The sequence below is a fragment of the Panthera pardus genome, unplaced genomic scaffold (genome assembly GCF_024362965.1).
Source record: "Panthera pardus isolate Hobbes unplaced genomic scaffold, ASM2436296v1 HiC_scaffold_7, whole genome shotgun sequence".
NCBI classification, from domain to species: Eukaryota; Metazoa; Chordata; class Mammalia; order Carnivora; family Felidae; genus Panthera; species Panthera pardus.
In genome coordinates, this window is record NW_026527002.1 from 44,687,444 (window position 1) to 44,712,309 (window position 24,866).

General features: G+C 34.1%; 1 protein-coding gene across 9 annotated transcripts in view; it reads left to right on the plus strand.

Moving 5' to 3' along the window:
• VPS13B (vacuolar protein sorting 13 homolog B) overlaps positions 1-24,866 on the plus strand; it is an 801,572-nt gene that overhangs the window by 13,034 nt on the left and 763,672 nt on the right. For 8 of the 9 annotated variants that reach the window (XR_002085466.2, XM_019468015.2, XM_019468016.2 and 5 more), the window contains exon 3: positions 12,140-12,283. The exons of the other annotated variant lie outside the window; for it this stretch is intronic. Coding sequence is in view for 7 of the 8 variants with exons in the window: in XM_019468015.2 (XP_019323560.2) it covers positions 12,140-12,283 (144 nt within the window). In the remaining variant the exon portion in view is untranslated. The remainder of the gene's footprint in view (positions 1-12,139; positions 12,284-24,866) is intronic. 9 annotated transcript variants of the gene reach the window in all.

Genomic DNA, 24,866 nt, shown 5'->3' on the forward strand with positions numbered 1-24,866 from the left:
GAAGTTGGATGCTCAACCTACTGAGCCACCCAGGTGCTCCAGTTTTTTTTTTTTTTTTTTTTTAAAGTTTATTGTGAGAGAGAGCAGGGGAGGGGCAGAGAGAGGAAGAGAGAGATTGAGAATCCCAAGCAGGCTCTGGGCTGCCAGTGCAGAGCTCTATCACACAAATTGTGAGATTGTGACCTGAGTCAAGATTAAGAGTTGGACACTGAACCGACTGAACCACCCAGGCACCCTTTTTATTTAGTTTTGTATCAGTTATGTTTATAAATGATTGTGGTCTGTGATTTCTCTTTTCTTGTAATGTCCTTATCCGGTTTTGATTATCATAGATTTATTGATTCCACTAAATTATTTGCAAAGAAGTTCCTCTTTTTATAATATGAGTCTATGTAAGATATTTTTCCATTTTGGTAAAATATACATGCCAAAATTTACCATTTTAGCCATTTTTTATTGTATAGTTCTGTGGCATTGATAACATTTACATTGTCGTACAGCCATTACTTTTTCAGTTTCCTAAACTGAACCTCTAGATCCATTGAGCCACTAACTCCCTGTTCTCTTTTACCAGCCCCTGGTAGGCAACCACCTAGAATGGCAACCACCATTCTTTTTTTGTTTTTATGAACTTATGAACTTTGACTACTCTTAACCTTACAAATGGAAACTTACAATATTTATCCTTTTATGACTGGCTTATTTAACTTAATAGCATGATGTGTTCAAGGTTCGTTCATGTTGTAGCATGTATAGAATTTCCTTCCTTTTTAAGACTGAATAATCTTAATATTCAGTCCATTAATAATAATGGACTTAATAGTCCATTGTATATACCAGATTTTGTTCATTCATCCATTGATGTACATTTGGGTTGCTTCTGCCTTTTGGCTGTTGTGAGTAATGCTGCTGCAAACATGGATGTACAAATACCTATTTTTTGTCCCTTTTAGTTGTTTTGGATATATACCCAAAAGTGGAATTGCTAGATTGTATAGAAATTCTGTGTTTAAATTTTTGAGGAGTGCCTGGGTGGCGCGGTCAGTTTAGTGTCCAACTCTTGTTTTCAGCTCAGGTCATTATCTCATGGCTGTGAGAGCTGGGCCCTGTGTTGGGCTCCGTGCTGGGTGTGGAGCCTGCTTAAGATTCTCTCTCCCTCTCCCTGTCTGCCCCTCCCCTCCTCATTTTCTCTCTCTCAAAAAAAAAAAAAAATGATAAAAATAAATTTTTGTGGAATTGCCATACTATTCTCCACAGTGGCTATACCATTTTTCATCCCTATCAGCAATGTACAAGGGCTCTAGTTGCTCACTGTCTTCACCAACACTTGTTGTTTTTGACTTTTTTTTTTTTTTTTTTTTTGATTACAGCCATCCTAGTGGGTGTGACATGGTGTTTCATTGTGGTTTTGATTTGCATTTTCATAATGCTTGCTGTTGAACATCTTTTCATGTGCTTATTTGCTATGTGTATATTTTTGGAGAAATGTCTATTCAAGTGCTCTGCTCATATTTAAAATTGTGCTGTTTTTTGTTGTTGTTATTGGGTTGTAGGAATTATTTATATGTTCTGATTACCAGTCCTTTATCAGAAACATGATTTATGAATATTTTCTCCCATTGTGGGTTGCCTTCAAGTCTATTGATACTGTCTTTTGATGAAAAGTTTTAAATTTTGATGAAGTCCAACATATTTTTCTTTTGATGCCTGGGCTTTGGGTGTCCTATCTAAGAAATTATTGTCAAGTGCAGTGTCATGAAGCTTTTTGTTTTCTTGGAGCTTTATAGTTGTAGCTTTCCATTTAGGTGTTCGATTCATCTTGAGTTAATTTTTGTATATGGTATAAAGATCTAACTTCATTTGTTTCTATAAATCCAGTTTTACCAACACCATTTGTTGAAGTCCTTTCCCCATTGAATGGTCTTGGCACCCTTGAAGATCACCTGGCCATAGATTTGAGGGTTTATTTCTGGGCTTTCAATACAGTTCCCTTGGTGGTTTGTATATTTGTCATTATATCAGTATCACTTTGTTTTGGTTACCATAACTTTGTAGTAAGTTTTGAAATCAGGAAGTGTGTAATCTCCAACTTTGTTCTTTTGTAAGTTTTTTAAATGTTAGGGAAAATGAGTCATGGTGTCGTGGGTCAGGAGTTTTCTCAGTTTGGAAAGTTTTAAATTCTTGATTTATTTTCTTTAGAAGATCTAGCACTTTTTAGATTTTTCATCTTTTGTTAGTTTTGGTTAGGTATGTTTTACAGTGAATTTCTCCATTTCTTCAAAATCAGAGATCAGCAAACAATGGGCCTACTTTTTAAAGTAACATTTTATTGGAGCACAGCTGTTTTCATTTGCTTACATATTATCTGTGGCTGCTTTTGCAAACTAAAATGGCAGATGTGAGTAGATAGGACAGAGAGTGCATGGCTTGCAGACACTTAAAATATATGCTATCTGGGCCTTACTGAAAAAGTTTCCCAGCCCCTGATCAAAATTGTCATATGTAAAACCATAGAGTTGGCTTTTTGGTCCAATTTAAAGTTGACTCATTTTTAAAAAAATATCTAGGATCTGTTGTGATATCCTTTTTTCCTTTGTGATACTGGTGATTTCCATTTTCTTCATCAGTATTGCTGGGATTTTATTAATTTTATCTGCATAGAACTAACTTCGATTCTTCTAATTTTCTTTTTTCTGCTGTCTTTTGTCATGGAATTTTTTATTTTGGCATGTGTTTTCCATTCCACTTTCTTTGGAGTTGATCTGTTGTTTTCTCTAGCGCCTGAGATGAAAACTTTGGTCATTGATTTTTTTTTTTTTTCCTTCTTCTTCTACCTTTTTCTGTTGAAATATATGCATTTAATGCTATAGACTTTTTCCCTTTACCGTCTATTTAGCGTTACGTAACAGAGTTTTGTGTTTTTCATTATTCAAAAAATTTTTAATTTCCATTTTGACTTTCTTTGATCCATGGGTTTTTTAGAAGTGTGTTGCTTAATTTCCAAACCTTTGGGGAATTGCTAATTATCTTTATTACTGACTTCTAGTTTAATTCCAGTGTTGTCAGCATAGTCTCTATATCAGGTTAATCCATTATACTTTATGAATTATTGTATGGTCTGGTTTTGTAATTGTTCCATGTACAGGTGATTAAAAAGTGTGTATTCTGCAGTTGTTGCTGTATTTTTCCATAAATGTCATTTACTTCAAATTGGTTAATGAGTTCTTAAAATCTTGGAAATCCATGTGGATTTTCATGTGTGCTTGTTCTATCAGTAAGAGAGGTATGTTAACATCTCCAACTATGATTATGTATTTATCTATTTTTCTTCTTAGTTTTGTCAACTTCCACCTTGTATATCTAGAAATTGTTAAGTGTACACAAATTTAAGTGATCTGTTATTTTTCAACATACTTAAGAACCATTCTGAAATGTGTCCGTCTTTCATGCTAGTCATTCTTGCTTTAGTCTTTTTAATCCTACTGTTTTAAGAATTGCTTCAGTTGCTTACCCTAAAGGTTACAAAATGCATATTTGACTTATTAGAGTCTTAGTACTTTTACCATTTCCTGAACAATCTTACAACAGTTTGACTGCGTATGCCCTCCCACTTCCCTGCCTATTGTGGTCTTTTTTTTTTTTTTTTTTTCTTGTTTAGTTTGGGTTAACTTATTTAGTTTACCTGGGTTTAGCTTGTTTTTCTATTTCAGGTAGAAGTGTAGGTTATTGGTTTGAGGTAGTTCTTATAGGCGTTTACAGCTACACATGTCTTTAGCTGCATCCCATAAATTTTTGTATGTTGTATGTTCATTTAGCACAGATGCTTTCTGATTTTCCTTGAAATGAATGTGTATTTTTTCATTTGCTGGATGGAGTGGTTTATAGATTGCAGGTTTGATTGGTTGATAGTATTGTTCAAGTGTTCCATATCTGGATTGATTTTTTTCTTTCTATTCATTATTGTGAGTGATTATTAAAGTCTATGATTGTTAAACTATTTTTCTTTTTACTTTTGTTTTTGTTTTATGTATTTTGGGGTTCTGTTGCTATGCTCACATATGTTTTACAGACCTCTATGTCATTATCAAGTATCTTGTGTTATCTTTAATAATTTTTTTCTCAAAGTCTGTTTTGTTTGATAAAATGTAATTACTCCAGCTGTACTGTGGTTGCTGTTTGCATTATACATATATGAATATATATGTATATTTGTAGGTTATATATGAGTATATGTGAATATATATATATGAGTATATATATGAATGTACATGTGAGTGTATATATATGAATATATATATTTTTTCTCCTAATACACTAAATTTTAATTCTTATATTTTTGTGTTGTTCATGCCTGGTACCATCTCTTTAAAAGTTTTACTGGCATGTTATTTAGCTTTACCTCTTTTCAAATTTTATTTTGTTCATTGCAATCTCAGGCCATGACTGGGATAAAATTTTCACATTGGAAAACAGTCATATGAAAAACAGGGAGACGGAAACACTGCTGGAAACTAAGATCATAGAAATGAAAATACTGTGTATGCCTAAAAGAGAATCTATACCGTTTCCCTAAATAGCAAGAAAATGTCCTGATTTCAGGTATTCCAGGCAAGAAACTAGATCACATGACTTCCTTGGAGTCTAATTTACTGTTGTTGTTTTTTTAATGTTTATTTTTGAGAGAGCGAGAGTGTGAGCAGGGGAGAGGCAGAGAGAGAGAGAGGGAGACCCAGATTCTGAAGCAGGTCAGAATCTGTGCTGTCAGCACAGAGCCTGACATGGGGCTTGAACTCATGAACCATGAGATTATGACCTGAGCCTGAAACTGGATGCTTAACTGACTGAGCCACCCAGGCACTCCCAATTTCTGTTTTTTGATTGAGGGATAATTGACATAACAGTGTAATATTAGGTGTACTGCATAATGATTCGATTTTTTTTTTTTTTTTTTTTTTTTTTTTTTTTTTTTTTTGAGAGAGCAAGTGAACAGGGGAGGGGCGGGCGGGGGGGGGGAGGAGAGAGAATCTTAAGCAGGCTATACACCCAGCGTAGAGCCTGACATGGGGCTTGATCTCACTGCTGTGAGATCATGACCTGAATGAAAATCAAGAGTCAGATACTTAACTGAGCCACCCAGGTGCCATTGATATTTTTATATATTCCAAAAAGACCAATTACCCCAATAAGTGTAGTTAACATTTGTCACCCTATACATAGTTAACAAATTTTTTTTTTGTAATAAGAACTTAAGATTTACTTTTTCAGCAACTTTCAGATATACAGTTCAGTATCATTAAAGTCACCATGCTGTACGTTACAGCCCCATGACTTATTTATTACATAACTCAAAGTTTGTACCTTTTGGCCCCTTTCACCTATTTTGCCTCCCCTCCGCTCTATCACTCTATGCCTCTGGCAATCCCCAATGTATCTATAAAAAAAAAAAAATTATCTGTTAAAAACCTTTTTTTTTTTTTTTTTTTTAATTGTCAACCTATTTTTGAATCCAAAGTATGTCTCTCTTTTTAAGTTATTTTTGTAGAGCAAGCACGTATGAGTTGGGGAGGGGGTGGAGGGAGAGAGAGAGAATCTTCAGCAAGCTTCACGCCAGGGACAGAGCCTGAACTGGGGCTTGATCCCACAACTCTGGGATCATGACCTGAGCCAAAATCTAGAGTTGATTCTCAACCAAGTGAGCCACCCAGGTGCTCCTAAAGTATATCTCTTGAAGAGAACATGTAGTTGGATCTTTTTAAAAATCCAGTCTGACAGTCTTTGCGTTTGTTAGAGTGTTTAATATCTCCACATTTAATGTTTTTAATCACATGGTTGGATTTCCACTTAACATTTTGCTATTTTCAATGTGTCTTGTGTCTTTTTTGTTTTTCTCATATTCTTCACTATTGTAAGTGTTCGAGAGAGAGAGCGAGAGCACAAGCAGATGAAGGACAGAGAGCCTCCCAAGCAGGCTCTGTGCTGTCAGTGCAGAGCCTGATATGGGGCTCAATCTCACAAACCATGAGATCATGACCTGAGCTGAAATCGAGAGTTGGGACACTTGTCTGAATGAGCCACCCAGGAGCCCTCTTTACTACTTTAAGTAGATATTTTTTAGTGTTTCATTTTAATTCCTTTAATTTTCACATAATTTTTTGTTCCTAGTAGTTGCTCAAAGGATTTCAATATGCATCCATTTTTTAACAGTCTATTTGAAATTAATGCTAAATTTGTTATATTAAAACACAAACTTTTTCCATTATAGCTCCATTTCTTCCCTCTTCTTTGTATTTTTGTCTTATGAATTGCATCTTTGTGTTATTCTAATTTCAATAGTATAATTTTATAATTATGTTTTAGGGAATGGCCTGTTACATCAGGAGAAAACAAAACTTATACTGTCCTTTAATAATTATCTATGTAAAATAACATTCATTGACGCTTTTTGTGTGGATTTGAATTACCATTTGGTGTTTCTCCTTTTCAGTCTGATGAAATTCTCGTATTTTGTTAGCAGTGAATTAGCAGAGTCTTTGTTTATTTGGTATTCCTTTATTTTGCCTGCACTTTTGAGGAATACTTTTGCTGGATATAGAATTCTTGGTTGACAGGTTTTTGTTTTTGTTTTTTGTTTTTTGCTTTTATAAATTTCCTCCGAGTACCATCTTGCCATTATTGTTTGTAATGAGAAGTTAGCTATTTTTTGTCTCTTATTTCAAGATTTTCTTTTTGTGTCTGGCTGTCAACATTTTCACTGTGGTGTGTCTGGGTGTGGATTTTCTGTTTTTGTTTTTGTTTTTTGTTTTTTGTTTTTTTGCCTATTGTGAGTTTTTTTTAGTGAATTTTTGATTTAACTTATTGTACTTTTCAATTCCTTAATTTCCACTTGGTTCTTCTTGGTCATTTCTGTCTCATTGATATTTTCTATTTGATGAACCATTGTCTTATGTTCCTTGAATTATTTAAATATGGTTTCCTTTTTTTTTTTAACATTTATAATAGATGTTTTGAAGTTTTTGTGAACTAAGTCCTTTAGTTGACTACCTTCAGAGACGGCTTCTATTTACTTTGTATACTTTTCATGTTTCATAGTTTCTTGTTGAAAACTGAGCATTTTAGATAACAAGTTGTAGCAACTCTGAATTCTGATTTCCTCTATCTCTTGTGTTGTTGGTTTATTTATTTCTTCAGTGACTTGCCTGAACTACATTTGTGGTGTTGCCCCTGTAATGTGTGGCCTGTAAGGTTGATATTTTTCCTCTCCCCATCCCCCAATTCTTTGTGTTTTAAACTCTGGCTTTCTAGGGATTACCCTGGGTCACTATAACTTAGTCATCAGCTAGTGATTGGCTAGAGGCTTTTTAAACCATTGAACCAGTAAGTCTTTCACTCTTTGTCATGGGACATATGCATAGACTGGATAATGTTCTCAATTTAGGGAGTTTATAAGTCTGACCCATCTATCTATATATCAATATATGGATATATATATATACATGTCCATATATGGACATGTGTATATATATATATATATATATATATATATATATATACATCGACATATATGGACGTGTATATCCACACATCGACATATATGGACGTGTATATCCACACATCGACATATGGACGTGTATATCCACACATCGACATATGGACGTGTATATCCACACATCGACATATGGACGTGTATATCCACACATCGACATATGGACGTGTATATCCACACATCGACATATGGACGTGTATATCCACACATCGACATATGGACGTGTATATCCACACATCGACATATGGACGTGTATATCCACACATCGACATATGGACGTGTATATCCACACATCGACATATGGACGTGTATATCCACACATCGACATATGGACGTGTATATCCACACATCGACATATGGACGTGTATATCCACACATCGACATATGGACGTGTATATCCACACATCGACATATGGACGTGTATATCCACACATCGACATATGGACGTGTATATATAGATATATATAGATGTGTGTGTGTGTGTGTGTGTGTATATATCCATATCTATATATTTTTAACTTACTGGATTTACACAGCCTCTTGGTCAACCATGAGTGAGTAGCTTGTTAGTTCCCTTTCCTCTGAGTAAGCACAATGGGGCAAATGCAGGTAGCTTTCCAGACTATCAGGGATATGTGAAATCATAGCTAGGCCATCTTTGGCTATTTTGTTCTCACGATCTCTATCTTAATTTTCTGGCAAGTCTGCTGTTTTGTTGCTTGTACCAACAAATATTGTGACCTGAGGCTAGACTTCGCTATTGCCCTTGATTTTCCGTTATTTTTAACAACTTTGTCCAGTTTTGTCATTGCTTTTTGGAAAGAGGATTTGCCAGCTTCCTAATTCGGAATTCTTGAAGTCCTGTCCTGTATTCATTTTTTATTTTGTAGTAAAAAGCATATAACAAAAAATTTATCATCTTAACCATTTTTAAGTATTACAGTGTTAATTATATGCACATTGTTGAACAGATCTCTATAACTTTTTCATCTTTCAAAACTTAAAACTCTATAACCATTTAACAACAATTTACATTTTCTTCCCCATACCCTTGCAGCCTCTGGCAATCATGATTTTACTTTCTAAGATTTTGACTGCTTTAGATACTTTATATAAATAGAAACCTACAATGTTTGTCTTTTTGTGACTGGCTTATTTCAGTTAGCATAATGTCTTCAACATGTTCATGTTGTAGCACAAGACAGAATTTCCTCTTTTAAAGATAATATTTGATTCTATATACCACATTTTCATTATCCATTTATCTTTCAGTGGATATTTAGACTGCTTGCACCTTTTGACTATTGTGAATAATGCTGCAGTGAACATGGTTGTGCAAATATCTTTTTGAGATCCTGCTTTCAGTTCTTTTTGGTATATACTCAGAACTGATTTTTGATGGAAGCTCTATTTTTAATTTTTTGAGGAACTTTCATAATGTTTTCTTTAGTGGCTACATCACTTTACATTTCCTCCAATAGGGCATAAAAGTTCCAATTTGTCCACATACTTGTTAGCCCTTGTTACGTTTTGTTTTTTGATAGTGGTTATTCTAATAGGTGTGAGATGGTAGGTCATAGTGGTTTTGATTTACATTTTCCTGATTAGTGATGTTGAGCATCTTTTCATATGTTGTACTAGTTGGCCGGTTGTATTGTATTCTATGTCTATTCAGTCATTTGCCCATTAAAAAAAAAATATTTATTTTGAAAGAGAGTGAGAAGAGGAGGGGCAGAGAGAGAGGGAGAGAGAATCCCAAGCAGGCTCAGTGCCGTGAGCATAGAGCCTGATGTGAGGCTCAATTCCACAAGCTGTGAGATCATGACCTGAGCTGAGATCAAGTATCCGCTTGACTGACTGACCCACCCAGGTACCCCAGTCATTTAGCCATTAAAAAATTTTTTTTTAAGTTTTTAGTTTTTAAATGTTTATTTCTGAGAGAGAGGCAGAGAGAGGCGGACAGAAGATCCGAAGCAGGGTCCGCGCTGACATCAGAGAGCCCAATGCGGGGCTCCAGCTCACAAACTGCAAGATCATGTCCTCAGCCCAAGACAGATGCTTAACTGACTGAGCCACCCAGGCACCCCTACCCATTTTTAGATTGATTACTTTTTGTTGTTTCAGATATTAACCCTTCATTAGATAACATGGTTTGCAAATAGTTTCTCCCATTCAATATGTTGCTTTTTCACTCTCTTGAATGTTTTCTTTGCTGCCTGAAGGTTTTTAAGATTTGTCTATATTTGCTTTTGTTGTTTGTTAAATTTAAAGTATATCTGTTTTCTTTTAGAATATTTTGTGATAGCCCACCTAGAATTTGGTTTTTGAGAACAATTCAACCCCCTTCTTAAATTCTTTGTTACTAATAAACTTTGTGCAGTCATAGATGTTCTGGTTTTAGGAATGTGTTTTTCACAATGTATTTCTTAATGGTTATAAGTGAATAAAATATTTTAAAGTTGTACTATATATCTTGAAGTAAAAGGAATGAAAATTGTTTATATAGTTACATTAAGGATGGTCTGGGGCGCCTGGGTGGCTCAGTCGGTTGAGCGTCCGACTTCAGCTCAGGTCACGATCTCACGGTCCGTGAGTTCGAGCCCCGCGTCGGGCTCTGGGCTGATGGCTCGGAGCCTGGAGCCTGCTTCAGATTCTGTGTCTCCCTCTCTCTCTGCCCCTCCCCCGTTCATGCTCTGTTTCTCTCTGTCTCAAAAATAAATGTTAAAAAAAAAAAAAAAAAGATGGTCTGTTATAACAATATTTGTGTTTTGTCTTTTATGAGACATAAATGTATTCTCATTTATTTATCACAACTCTGAGGAAACGGAAATGATCTTGCTTATGGTCAGATGATTAATAAATGTTTGACTTCAACTGGATTTCCAACATGGGTGATATGGTTTAAAATTCCATGTTCAAATATAGAATGCTGCCTCTTGTGTTAGTGTTTAGATAGTAGTTAAGTTGATGAGTAGCATTCTGATGATACTGACTTCTTGATTCCTGTGCTTTTTCAATTTCTTCCTGAGAAAACCCAATTTGTACCCATAAACTGCAACTTTGGTAGCCATTTCATAAATGTATCATTGTTATACACATGAGAAAGTGGTAGAGATGGCAATATCATGGGCTCATTGTCCAAATAGGTGCATAGCCAATGGAGAGTAGTAAGTGCTCATAATGGAAGTATAGATGCAGTATAGTTGTAGTGAAGAGCAAGGACATCATATTTTCCAGTTTTGAGTCCTGATTTTCCAGAATGTGTCATTATGGGCAGTTATTTGACCTTTGAATGCCTCAGATTTATCTGTAAAATTGGTAGAATAATAGTATTTACCTTTTAGGGCTCTTTTAAGGATTAAATAATTGTATGCAGGTAAAGTGCTTGGTATATAGTAAGTGCTTGGTAAACATTGTTTTGTTATAGACACTGATCAAAATATATGTGCCAGTTGATTTTTACTTGAAACTACTGCATCTTTCAAATTAATGTAATAATGGCAAATACTTAAATTGTGACACACCACTAGAATAATGTAGAAATGGATTTTTAGTATTGTGCTCTTGCAAGAAAAAATACTTATGAGGACATACATGAGGCCCACACATTTGTTGTTACCTTTTTTATAATAATTGCTCTTTGAGGAAGATAATATTCTAAGCACTTTATGTAAGTTCATTTCATCCTCAGTGATATTGTTGTCTAAATTTTACAGATAAAGAAACTGTGACACAGATACATTAAACAAGTTGCCCAGTGGTTTGCCATACTGCTTAGGTTTAACTGTATTGCTAACTATGTTGCTAAACTAAGTAGGTGGGCAATTGTTGGATGAATGAATAATGTATATCTTAACTTTCACAAATAGAATTAAAATAACGGGAAAATGTGATTGAATTATAATCTACAATTTATTTTTTTCCTTTGTTGATTTGTAACAAAAATTTTATCAGTGAAACAAATTACTGATATATAGTGATTATGGTGACATTTATGTTTTCATTTGTAACCTTTTTTCTAATAATGAAACCAGTCAGAAAACATTTAAATTTTATGACCAGATAGTATCTAGGTACAATCTTTAATTGGATAAAGCTCAATACTTTTTTTTTATTTTTCAAGGTTAATTGTTTTTTAGGTCACTCTCCTATTTCTAACTCGGCTCCCTCCATACCCTTTTAACTTGCCTTACGATCCTGTTTTGTTTAAAACACATTTTAAATACATATTTTTTAGATGGAGGTTTTAAACAATATGCCATTCAGTTATTTCAATTAATGCTGTCTGTTAAGACTATTACAGCCACTACCATGTATGAAACTTTATTATGTACCATGTATTGTATATTATATCCATTCAACAGAAAAAGAAATGGAGACCTAGGCAGGTTAAGGAGCTTATTAAAAGTAACTTGTACAATACATTTTTGTGTTGTATCTTTAACTATAGTTTAACAAACTATTTGGTACTTTTTGTTGAATAATATTTCTGAAAATGTTTTTGTTTTAGAAACCTCATTTCTCTTTTCAGAAAGTAATTTGGATATTAGAATGAAAAAATTAAGCACTTACTAACCTTTAATATTTTGTTTTAAGGAATTGAAATTACCATTCACTTTTTTAAGTGGACATATTCATGAGTTGAGGATCCATGTACCATGGACAAAGCTTGGTTCAGAACCAGTGGTAATTACCATCAATACAATGGAATGCATTTTGAAACTTAAAGATGGAATACAGGTAAGAAGTTATTGAATCTAGTTGTTTATGTTAACCAATTTTAATAGTTATTAGTGTTTGATATGTCTTTATCTAAAGCTTACATATACTTAACTGTTTCACATGCTTATTAAAGTAACATATTGTAAAGTCACAAGTAACTATGAAAGGTTGTCTTAAATTTGGATAAACATTCTAATGGATATTTTCATACTAATTTTACTTAATGTAATCATAACTATTATAGGGATCATGTAGATGGCTTATTATCTGTATCAGCTAACAGTGGGACTTCATTGTGTCCAATTTTTAGGTGAAGGTTTTTGAATTTTTGCCAAGGACCTGTGTAATTTTTTTGTTTATGTGACATTTCTAAATGAGATTAAAATTTCTCATTTTTTGAGATGAAAATATTTTGAATTTACCTTCATGTCAAAATTTTTAAGTTTTTAGTTTAATTCCAGTTGATTAATGCACAGTGTTACGTTAGTTTCAGGTGTACAATATAGTGTTTAACACTTACATACCACACCATGTGCTCATCCCAAGTGCACTCCTTAATCCCCATCACCTATTTCACCCCTCTCCACTCCCACCTCCCCTCTGGTAACTGTTCTCTATATTTTAAAATCTTTTTCTTGGTTTGCCTCTCTCTCTCTCTCTCTCTCTCTCTCTCTCTCTCTCTCTCTCTCTCTCTTTTTCCCCCTTTGCTGGTTTGAATGGATAAAGAAGCTGTGGTGTATATATACTATGGAATCTTAGCCATAAGAAAGAATGAAATCTTGCCATTTGCAATGATATGGATAGAACTAAAGAGTATTATGCTAAACAAAATAAGTCAAAGAAAGGCAAATATCATATGATTTCACTCATACGTGGAATTTAAGAAACCTATCAAATTTCTTTGAAGTTTTGGCATCAGAAACTGATTCTTTGTTTTCTTTTTTGTTTTTCTGACTTCCTTTTCTTTGACCCATCTTACATTTATTTTTTAATATTTTTTTCTTGTAAAAGTGTAATACTTTTTTTACAGTTTCTAGCAAAAATTAATCTGGAAAGCTAATAAGTCTGATAGCAACATATTATAAATTTTTTCATTTTCATCTTACATAAAAGTAGTGTCTTTTATTTTTATTACTTTTTCCTTAGCTCCTATTTTACTTTCAGGTTTAAAAAATGCTTTCTAGGGGTGCCTAGGTGGCTCAGTTGGTTAAGCGTCTGGCTTTGGCTCAGGTCATGATCTCACAGTTCATGAGTTCGAGCACTGCATCGGGCTCTGTGCTGACAGCTCAGAGCCTGGGGCCTGCTTCAGATTCTGTGTCTCCTCTCTCTCTGACTCTCCCTATCTCGCACGCACATGTGCGTGCTCTCTCTCCCAAAAATAAATGTTAAAAAAAAAAAAAAATGTTTTCTAGAATCAAATGAGTTGATGAGTATTATTAAATTGTTACACTTAAATTACTAATTTATTAAACATTAAGGCAATCTTAGTGTATCCTAAATATAACTTCGGTATCTGTGAAATTAAGGTTATTTATGATGTTAAAATCATTTCCTATTTTAAGAAGATACTTTGAGTTTCATATCAACCCACTAGGCTCATCTTTTTTTCCTTGTATGAAATCTTTGATTCCAAATCTTTTATTATCCAATTTAACTGATATAGTTTCTGGAAGTAAGTAGACCGATGTTATAGTCCCATGAGAATTTATTTTGTAAACTTAAAATACATGGGAGATTGATTTAGAAATCTGTGAGATAGTTATATTACAGCAAAAGTTTTATTTTACATTTATATTTGGTAATTCTCAAATGGTTCTTAATCATCATCTGTTCCTGGAATTTACATTTTTTTTTTTTTTTAAAAGTCTGGACTTGGTTATACCACCCATGGAGTGCTCCATATTAAGAGAAAAAGAAAATCCAGACACTATTTTTTTCAATGGGAAGGTGGAAGTTTCAAGGCCAGATGTCCCATAAGAAACACATTTTAAAAGAGGCAAATTACGACTAATTATAGAGGCTGCAGAAAAGATTTGTAACACATGACTTAGTGTAACCTAGAACTAATATTTGATATTGGACCATGCAGATGGCTACTGCAGGAATGATCAGATTTCCTGCTTGCATGGTATTTGAGACTTGAATTTTGTGGTGTGTACAGCAAAAGGTCAAGTGTCATGAATGTAAACTACTCTCAAAATAAGTATTTTTTGCAGATGTTTAAAATTTTGAGGTAGAAAGGATTTTTGAAAATTATAGTTGACATTTGGACAAATTATTCAGTAGTGTACATCCCCAGAGAGTAATACTTAGGTTAGTGATTGGAATTAATTTTTCAGGAAGACAGTATAGATGAAACATATTTTTAAACACTTTATTTTCCTATTTTAAGTTTTGACTAGTGTAGGAAATTAAGTTAAAAATTACACATGTACTAATAAGACTGAATGAGCCCATATTAAATTATTTCAAGTTATTACATTGTAGAATCAAAATGAAGAAAATACTTTGTAAATACAGTTAGTGTGTGATGGTTGGTTAAATGAAGGGATTGTTTAGAGTTCTAGATATGAATCTGTTAAAAATACTATTGATACTTGAGAATGTAATAAAATACAACTTAAAAGTTAGAAATCTGAGGTCTAATTCTGAAAAGGTCATTATAAAAATATATTGCTAAATGCCTTGATAAGAAGGCACGTCTAGTCTGTAAAGTTCAATTTAATTCTAACAACATTTGTTGATTTCCTATCCATCAGTGCCTTGAAAAGCATTGCCAAGATATTTGTATAATCTTCTAAGGAGACTTAGAAACAGAGATTCATTATGATTGAGGGTGACTCTAGTGATAATAGTTACAATATACTGCCTTAACATGTCTCTGTAAGTAGTTTTATAGAGATTTTTTTTTCATTGACAAGGTGACCCAAGTTGTTGTGTTAGGTAAAATAAAGGCCGCCTTTATGTCCACACTGAATTATTTTTGACAGATATTTCACTGAGAATATTTAACTTTACTCTGAGAGACATCTGTCATCATACCCACCTTTTAGATTCTTCAGATTTTGTTACTTGTGAACTGTTGTTTTTGTTTTGGACCTTACAGAAATTTATTCATGACATATCGTCAGTGGTCCAGGACTGATTTGTTTAACTAGCTCACTCTAGTGTAATCATAGAAATACCTGTGGATCCAGCATTAACTAAATGCTCCTATCCTTTTGCATATTCTTGCTTTTTAGCCTCTGTGGGTCTCATCTGTAAAATAGGGCAAAACTTGCTACATAGTTCTTATTCTAGTGTATATGCTTTCTTTGCTCATTGTATTAGTAAGTCTTATAAAAAAGGCTTCTACAGCTTGAAGAGAGTAGTAGTAAATTTTTTTTTAAAGAACTTATTTATTCTGATCTTTCGATCACCTAGAAAGTAAGAAAAAAACTTAAAATCTTTTGACCTGATAAATGTAACCATCTTCAAGTCTGTTTACAGAATACTTTTCATAAAAAAAAAACTTAAAATCTTTTTATCTAAACCAAAACTTTAAAATATTAGTAAAAACTAGTGAAAAGGAACAAAGCTTTTTGTTTATGTGCTTTTTTAAAAAAAAATTTATTTTTTAATTTACATCCAAGTTAGTTTATAGTGCAACAATGATTTCAGGAGTAGATTCCTTAATAACCCCTTACCCATTTAGCCCATCCCCCCTCTCAAATGCCTCCACTAACCCTCTGTTTGTTCTCTATATTTAAAGAGTTTCTTATGTTTTGTTCCCCTCCCTGTTTTTACATTTTTGCTTTCCTTCCCTTATGGTCATCTGTTTTGTGTCTTAAAGTCCTCATATGAATGAAGTCATATGATATTTGGCTTTCTCTGGCTGACTAGTTTCACTGAACGTAATAGCCTGTAGTTCCATCCACATAGTTGCGAATGGCAAGATTTCATTCTGTTTGATTGCTGAGTGATACTCCATTGTATATATATACCATATCTTCTTTATCCATTCATCCATCGATGGACATTTGGACTCCTCCCATAATTTGGCTATTGTCGATAGTGCTGCTGTAAACATGAGAATGCTTAAGATCTACTCTTAGCAAATTTCAAGTATATAATATAGTATCATTAACTATCGTCACCAAGCCATACATTAGAATCTCAGATCGTGTTCAGCTTGTAACTGGGAGTTTGTACCCTTTGACTAATATTGCCCATTTCACCTGGGACCTGTCAAATGTTATTCTACTGTTTCTATGAGTTTGACATGTTTTTATTTTTTTATTTTTTTTTAGATTACACTAAGTGGAATCATAATGATTCTACACCGTATTTGTTTTTGTCTGGCTTATTTCACTTTGCACAATGCCTTCCAGTTTCATCCATGTTGTTGCAAATGGCAGGATTTCTGTATCTTTACAGCCGAATAATATTTCCGTGTGTGTGTGTGTGTGTGTGTGTGTGTGTGTGTGTGCGCGCGCGCACGCTCCCTCCCTCCTGTCTGTGTCCCCACTCACCCATTGATGGACACTTAGGTTATTTCCATATCTTGGCTATTGTGAATAATGCTGCAGTGAACATGAGAGTACAGGTATCTATTTGAAATAGTGATATTGTTTTCTTTTGATATATACCCAGAAGTGGGATTGCTGGATAATATGGTAGTTCTATTTTTTTTCTCCTACATTTTTTTTTCTTTTTCTTTTAACTTGTTTTATCTTTTATTTTTTTAAATTTACATCCAAATTAGTTAGCATATAGTGCAACAATGATTTCAGGAGTAGATTCCTTAGTGCCCCTTACCCATTTAGCCCATCCCCCTTCCCCCAACCCCTCCAGTAACCCTCAGTTTGTTCTCCATATTTATGACTCTCTTGTGTTTTGTCCCTCCCTGTTTTTATGTTATTTGTGTTTCCCTTCCCTTATGTTCATCTGTTTTGTCTCTTAAAGTCCTCATATGAGTGAAGTCATATGACTTTTGTCTCTCTAATTTCACTTAGCATAATACCCTCCAGTTCCATCCACGTAGTTGCAAATGGCAAGATTTCATTCTGTTTGATTGCTGAGTAATACTCCATTGTATACATATACCACATCTTTATCCATTCATCCATTGATGGACATTTGGGCTTTTGCCATACTTTGGCTATTGTTGATAGTGCTGCTATAAACATGGGAGTACATGTGTCCCTTCAAAACAGCACACCTGTATCCCGTGGATAAACGCCTAGTAGTGCAATTGCTGGGTTGTAGGGTAGTTCTGTTTTTAATTTTTTGAGGAACCTCTATACTATTTTCCAGAGTGGCTGTACCAGTTTGCAGTCCCACCAGCAGTGCAAAAGAGATCCTCTTTCTCTGCATCCTTGGCAACATCTGTTCTTGCCTGAGTTGTTAATGTTAGCCATTCTGACAGGTGTAAGGTGGTATTTCATTGTGGTTTTGATTTGTATTGCCCTGATGATGAGTGATGTTGAGCATTTTTTCATGGGTCAGTTGGCCATCTGGATGTCTTCTTTGGAGAAGTGTCTATTCATGTCTTCTGCCCATTTCTTCACCGGATTATTTGTTTTTTGAATGTTAAGTTTGGTAGTTCTATTTTTAAATTTTTGAGGAACGTCTGTACTGTTTTCCGTAATGATAATACCAATTTACATTACTACCAACATTGTACAAAGGGTCCCTTTTTTCAGCATTCATTATCTCATGTCTATTTGATAATAGCCATCCTAAGAGGTTTGAGATGATACTTTATTGTGGTTTTGATCTGCATTTTTCTGATGGTTAATAATGTTCGGTGTGTTTTCAGGTACCTGTTGGACTTGTGTAACTTAAAAAAAATTTTTTAATGTTTTTATTTTATTTTTGAGAGAGAGAGACAGTGAGAGCGGGGGAGGGGCAGAGAGAGATGGAGACAGAATCTGAAGCAGGCTCCAGGTTCTGAGCTGTCAGCACAGAGCCCAACGTGGGGCTTGAACTCAGATTGCGAGATCATGACCTGAGCCAAAGTAGGGTGCTCAACCGACTGAGCCACCCAGGCACCCAAACTTTTTTTTAATGTTTTTTTTTTTTTTTAATGTTTCTTTATTTTTGGGAGATACTTATCGCGAGCAGGGGAGGGGCAGAGAGAGAGGGAGACAGAGAATTCGAAGCCAACTCCAGGCTCTGTGTTGATGGCTTAGCACAGAACCTGATGCAGGGCTCAAACCCATGAACTGTGAGATCATGACTTGAGCTGAAGTCAGATGCTTAACTGACTTAGCCACCCATGTGCCCTGGGCTTGTGTAAATTATTTAGAAAAGTTTATTCTGTTCCTTTGCTCATTTTTAATTGGAGTGTTTTTTGATAGTTTAGAAGTTGATTTTTCATAATTTTGTTACTAACCCCTTATCAGACATATGGCTAGCTAATATATATTCTCCCATATCACAGGTTGGCTTTTCATTTTGTTTATGGTTTCCTTGGCTGTACAGAAGCTTTTTAATATGATGTAGTCCCACTTGTGTGTATGTGTGTGTGGTTTTTTTTTTTTTTTTTTTTTTGCTTTTGTTGCCTGTACATTTGGTCTTGTCTCCAAAAAATAATTGCTGTGACCAATTTCAAGGAACCTTTTCCCTTATGTTTTCTTCTAGTATCTGTGAAGTTTCAAGTCTTCCACTTGAGGCTTTAATCCATTTTGAGTTAATTTGTGTAACTGGTATAAGATAGGAGTCTATTTTCTTCTTTTTTTTTTTTTTTTTTGTACATGAATATCCAAATTTCCCAGCATGATTTGTTGAAGAGACTATCCTTTCTCCATTGTGTGCTCTTGGTGCCCTTGTTAATGATTAGTTGACCCTATATGTATGGGTTTATTTCTGGGCTATCAATTCTGTTTCATTGATCTATGTGTCTTTTTAAAAAATTTTTTTTAATGTTTTATTTATTTTTGAGAGACAGAGCATGAGTGGAGGAGGAACAGAGAGAGAGGGAGACACAAACTGAAGCAGGCTTCATGTTCTGAACTGTCAGCACAGAGCCTGACATGGGGATCGAACTTAGGAACAGTGAGATCATGACCTGAGTCCAAGCTGGATACTTAACCTACTGAGCCACCCAGGCGCCCCTATGTGTCTGTTTTTATTGTTAGTACCTCCTGTTTTGATTACTATATAGTTTGTAACATATTTGAAATCAGGAAATGTGATTCCTTCAGCTTTGTTCTTTTTTCTCAAGATTATTTTGGCTATTTGAGATCTTTTTGTGGTTCTATATGAATTTGTTTTTCCTACTTATGTGAGAAAATGCCATTGAAGTTTTGATAGGGATAGCATTGAATCTGTAGATCACTTTAGGTATTTTTTTTTTTTTTTGATGCTATTGTAAATGGGAATGCTTTTTAAATTTCCCTGATAGTTCATTAATAGCTTATAGAAACACAACTGATTTTTGTATAGTATTTACTTTGTATCTTGTAACTTTACTGAATTTACTAGTCCTACTAGTTTTTTTTTTTGTAGGAGTGTTTAGAATTTCCTATATGTAAGACACTGTCATCTGCAAACTGATAATTTTACTGCTCCCTTTCCAGTTGGATGCCTTTTATTTCTTCTTATTTCCAAGTTGTTCTGGCTAATACTTCCAGAATTATGTTGAGTGGTGGAGTGTGGGCATCTTTGTCTTATTCCTGTTCTTATAGGAAAATGTTTCAGCTTTTCACCACTGAGTATGATATTAGCTGTCATGTTGTCATATATGGCCTTTATTATGTTGAAATACATTCCTTCTATATTTAATTTGTTGAGAGTTTTTTTTATCATGAAAGGATGTTGATTATGGCCAGATGCTTTTTCTGCACTTAATGAGATGGTATGATTTTTATCCTTCATTTGTTAATTTGATGTATTATATTTATTAGTTTGTGTATATTGAACCATCGTGGCATCCCAGGGATAAATCCCACTTGATCATGCTCTATGAGTTTTTTCATGTGCTGTTTAATTCAGTTTGCTAATATTTTGTTGAGAATTTTTTTTTTAACATTTATTCATTTTATGAGAGAGAGAGAGAGACTGAGCACGGGTGGGGGAAGGGCAGAGAAAGAGAGGGAGACAAAGAATCCGAAGCAGGCTCCAGGCTCTCAGCTGCCAGCACAGAGCCCAACGTGGGGCTTGAACCCATTAACTGTGAGATCATGACATGAACTGAAGTCGGATGCTTAACTGACTAAGCCACCCAGGTGCCCCTCTTGTTGAGAAGTTTTACATCTTTATTCATCAGGGATACTTGCCATACTTTTTTTTTACAGTGTTCTTGTCTAGGTTTGGTATTACAGTAATGCTGGACTCCTAAAATGAGTTTGGAAGTATTCCATCCTGTTCAAATTTTTTGAAGGGTTAGAGAAGGATTGGCATTAATTCTTCTGTATATATTTGGTATAATTCACCCGTGTAGTATTTTTTTGGGGCTTTGTTTCGTTTCTTTAAAGTTTTTGTTTTTTATTTTGATTATGACAGGTGCACTTATTAATCCCCGTCAACTCTTTAATCCATTTTCCTATCCACCTCCCCTCTGGTAACCATCAGTTCTCTTCAGTTAAGAGTCTATTTCTTGGTTTGTCCTTCCCTTTTTGTTCCCCTTTTCTTGTTTGTTTTCCTTCTTAAATTCCACATGAGTGAAATCATATGGTATTTGTCTTTCTCTGACCTCTTTCACGTAGCTATTATATTCTCTAGCTCCACCCATATTGTTGTAAGTGGCAAGATTTCATTCTTATTTATAGCTGAATAATATTCCATTGCATATGTATATCCCACATCTTCTTTATTCATCTGTAGATGGACACTTAGGTTGTTTCCATAATTTGGTTATTATAGATAACACTGCTATAAATATTGAGGTGCATATCCCTTTTAATTCGTGTTTTTGTATTCTTTAAGTACCTAGTACTGCAATTGCTAGATCATGGGGTAGTTCTATTTTTAACTTTTTGAGGAACCTCCATACTGTTGTCCAGAGTGGCTGCACCAGTTTGCATTCCTACCAACAGTGCAGGAGGGTTCCTCTTTCTCCACATCCTCACCAACACCTGTTGTTTGTTGTGCTGTTGATTTTAGCCATTCTGACAGGTGTGAAGGGTGATATCTTACTGTATTTTGATTTGCATTTCCCTGATGATGAGTGATACTGAGCATTTTTTCATGTGTCTTTTGGCCATCTGGATGTCTTTTTTGGAAAACTGTCTAGGTCTTCTATTTTTAAACTGGATTGTTATTTTTTGGGGTGTTGAGTTTGATAAGTTCTTTATAGATTTTATATACTGACCCTTTATCAGATTTGTCATTCGCAAATATCTCCTCATACTGAAGGTTGCCTTTTAGTTTTGTTGATTGTTCTCTTCACTGTGCAGGACTTTTATGGTTTCCTGTATCACATTTAGGTCTTTATTCATTTTGAGTTTATTTCTGTCTATTTGAAAAGAGAATGGTTCAGTTTTATTCTTTTTCATGTAGCTGTCCAGTTTTACCAGCACCATTTGTTAAAGAGACTGTCTTTTTTTCCATTGGATATTCTTTTCTGCTTTGTTGAAGATTGACTATATGAGTTCATTGCTGGGTTTTCTGTTCAGTTCCATTCATCTGTTTGTTTTTATGCCAGTGCCATACTGTCTTGATCACCACAGCTTTGTAATATAAATTGAAGTCTGGAATTGTGATGCATCCAGGTTTGTTTTGCTTTTTCAAGATTGCTTTGGCTATTGGGGATCTTGTGTGGTTCCGTACAAATTTTAGGATTGTTTGTTCTAGCACTGTGAAAAATGCTGTTGGTATGTTGATAGGGATTGCATTAAATTTGTAGATGACTTGGTTAGTATAGACAACTTAACAATATTTATTCTTCCAGTCCATGAGCATTGAACATCTTTCTATTTCTTTGTGTCAACTTCAGTTTCTTTCTTCATTGTTTCATAGTTTCCAGAGTACAGGTCTTTTACCTCTTTGGGTAGGTATATTTCTAGGTATTATATTATTTTTGGTGCAATTGTAAATGAGATGGTTTTTATAATTTGTCTTTCTGCTGCTTCATTATTGGCATATATAAATGCAGCTAATGTATGTTGATTTTTATATCCCGTGACTTTACTGAGTTTGTGTATTCTAACATTTTTTGTGGTGGAGTTTTTGAGTTTTCTGTAAGAATATCATGTCATCTGCAAATAGAGTTTTACTTCTTCTTACTGATTTGGATGCTCTTTATTTTTGTTGTTTGATTGTTTTAGCTAGGACTTCTAGTACTGTGTAGATTAAAAGTGGTGAGTATCGCCATCCTTGTCTTGTTCCTGGATCTTAAGGAAGGCTTCTCAGTTTTTCCCCATTGTGGATGATTGTTAGCTGTGGGTTTTTCATATATGACCTTTATTATGTTAAGGTATGTTCCCTCTTAACCTACTTTATTGATGGTTTTTATCATGAAAGGTGGCAGTACATTGTCATATGCTTTTTCTGCTTCTATTGAAAGGGTCATATGGTTTTTACCCTGTTATTGATGTGACATATCACGTTGATTTGCAAATTTTGAATCACCTTTACAACCTATGAATAAATCCCATTTGATTGTGGTTTTTTTTTTTTTTTTCTTTTTTGTTTAATGATTTTTTGCAGTGTATTGTTGGATTTGTTTTGCTAGTATTTTGTTGAGGATTTTTGTATCTATGTTCATCAGAGATATTAGCGTGTAGTTTTTTATTTATTTTTTTGTGGTGTTTATGTGGTTTTGGTATCAGGGTAATGTTGGCCTTATAGAATGAATTTGGAAGTTTTCCTTCCTTTTTCTATTTTTCGGAAAAGTTTGAGAATCGGTATTAACTCTTTTTAAAATGTTGGATGGAATTCTTTTGTGAAGCCAACTAGTCCTGGACTTTTGTTTATTGGGAGTTTTTTGCTTACTGATTCTATTTCTTTGCTGGTTATCTGTTCAAATTTTCTATTCCTGTATCAGTTTTTGTAGTTTACATGTCTCTAGGAATTTATTCATTTATTGAGGTTGTCCAATTTGTTGGCATATAATTTTTCATAATATTCTCTTATAATTGTATTTCTGTGGTTTTGATTGTTATTTCTCCTATCTCATTTGTGATTTTATTTATTTGGGTCCTTTCTTTTTTCTTTTGATAAGTCAGGCTAATTATTCAAAGAACCAGTTCCTAGTTTCATTGATCTGTTCTTCTGCTTATTTTGTTTTGTTTTGTTTCTGTATCATTTATTTCTGCTCTCATCTTATATCCCTTCTTCTGTTGGCTTTAGGCTTCGTTTGTGTAGGGTTAAGTTTTCCAGCTCTGTTAGGTGTAAGGTTAGGTTGAGAATTTTTGCTTCTTGAGGTAGGCCTGTATTTGCTTTTGCTGCATCCAAAGTTTTGAGGCATTGTGTTTTCATTTGTTTCCATGTACTTTTTAATTCTTTTATTTCCTGGTTGACCCATTCATTGTTTTGTAGCATGTTAATTAACCTCCATGTATTTGTGGTTTTTCCAAATTTTTCCTTGTGGTTGACTTTTAGTTTCATAGTGTTGTGGTCAGAAAAGATGCATGGTATGACATATCTATTTAAATTTGTTGAGGCTTGTTTTGTGGCCTAATATGTGATCTTTTCTGGAGAATGTTACATGTGCACTTGAAAAGAGTGCATATTTTGCTGTATTAGGATGGAATGTTCTCAATCTGTTTGTTAAATCCGTCTGGTCCAGTTGTCATTCAAAGTCATTCAATGTTGTTTCCTTGTTGAGTTTTATTTAGATGACTTGTCCATTGATGTAAGTGGGGGTATTAAAGTTCCCTACTATTAGTTTCTTTATTATTGTTTTATATACTTGAGCTTTATTGATTAGTTCCTTTGTTACTGTTTTATATCTATTTATGTACTTGTATGCTTCGATAATAGGGGCTTAAGTATTTATAATTGTTAGATCTTCTTGTTGTATTGTGCCTTTTGTTATTATATAATGTCTCTTTTGTCTTTTGTTATGGTTTTATTTTAAAGTCTATTTAGTGTGTTATAAGTATTGCCACTCTGGCTTTTTTTGGACATGCATTTGCATCATAAATATTTCTCCATCTTCTCACTTGAATCTGCAGGAGCCTTTACGTCTGAAATGAGTCCCTTGTAGGGCACCGTATGGATAGATGAGTCTTGGTTTCTTTCTATCCATTCTGTCACCCTGGGTCTTTTGGAATGTTTGGTCCATTTACAGTTAAAGTAATTATTGATATCTATCTATTGCTATTTTACTACTTGTTTTGTGGCTGTTTCTGAAGATTTTTTTCTCTGATCCTTTATTTCATGGCTTGCTGGTTATTATTTTCTTAGTACTGTATTTGGCTTTTTTTCTTTTTATTCCCTGCATATTTATTAGTTCTTAATTGGTGGTTGTCATTAGGTTTATCTGTAACATATTCTGCATATAGCAGTCTATATTAAGTTAATAGGTGTTGAAGTTTGAACCCATTTTTTACTCCTCTCCTCGTCATGTTTTATGTATATGCTGTCATATTTTACATCCTTTTATTTAGTGAGTTTCTGGATTGCTATTTTACAGAAATATTCATTTTTATTGCTTTTGTGTTTTCTGCCTTCA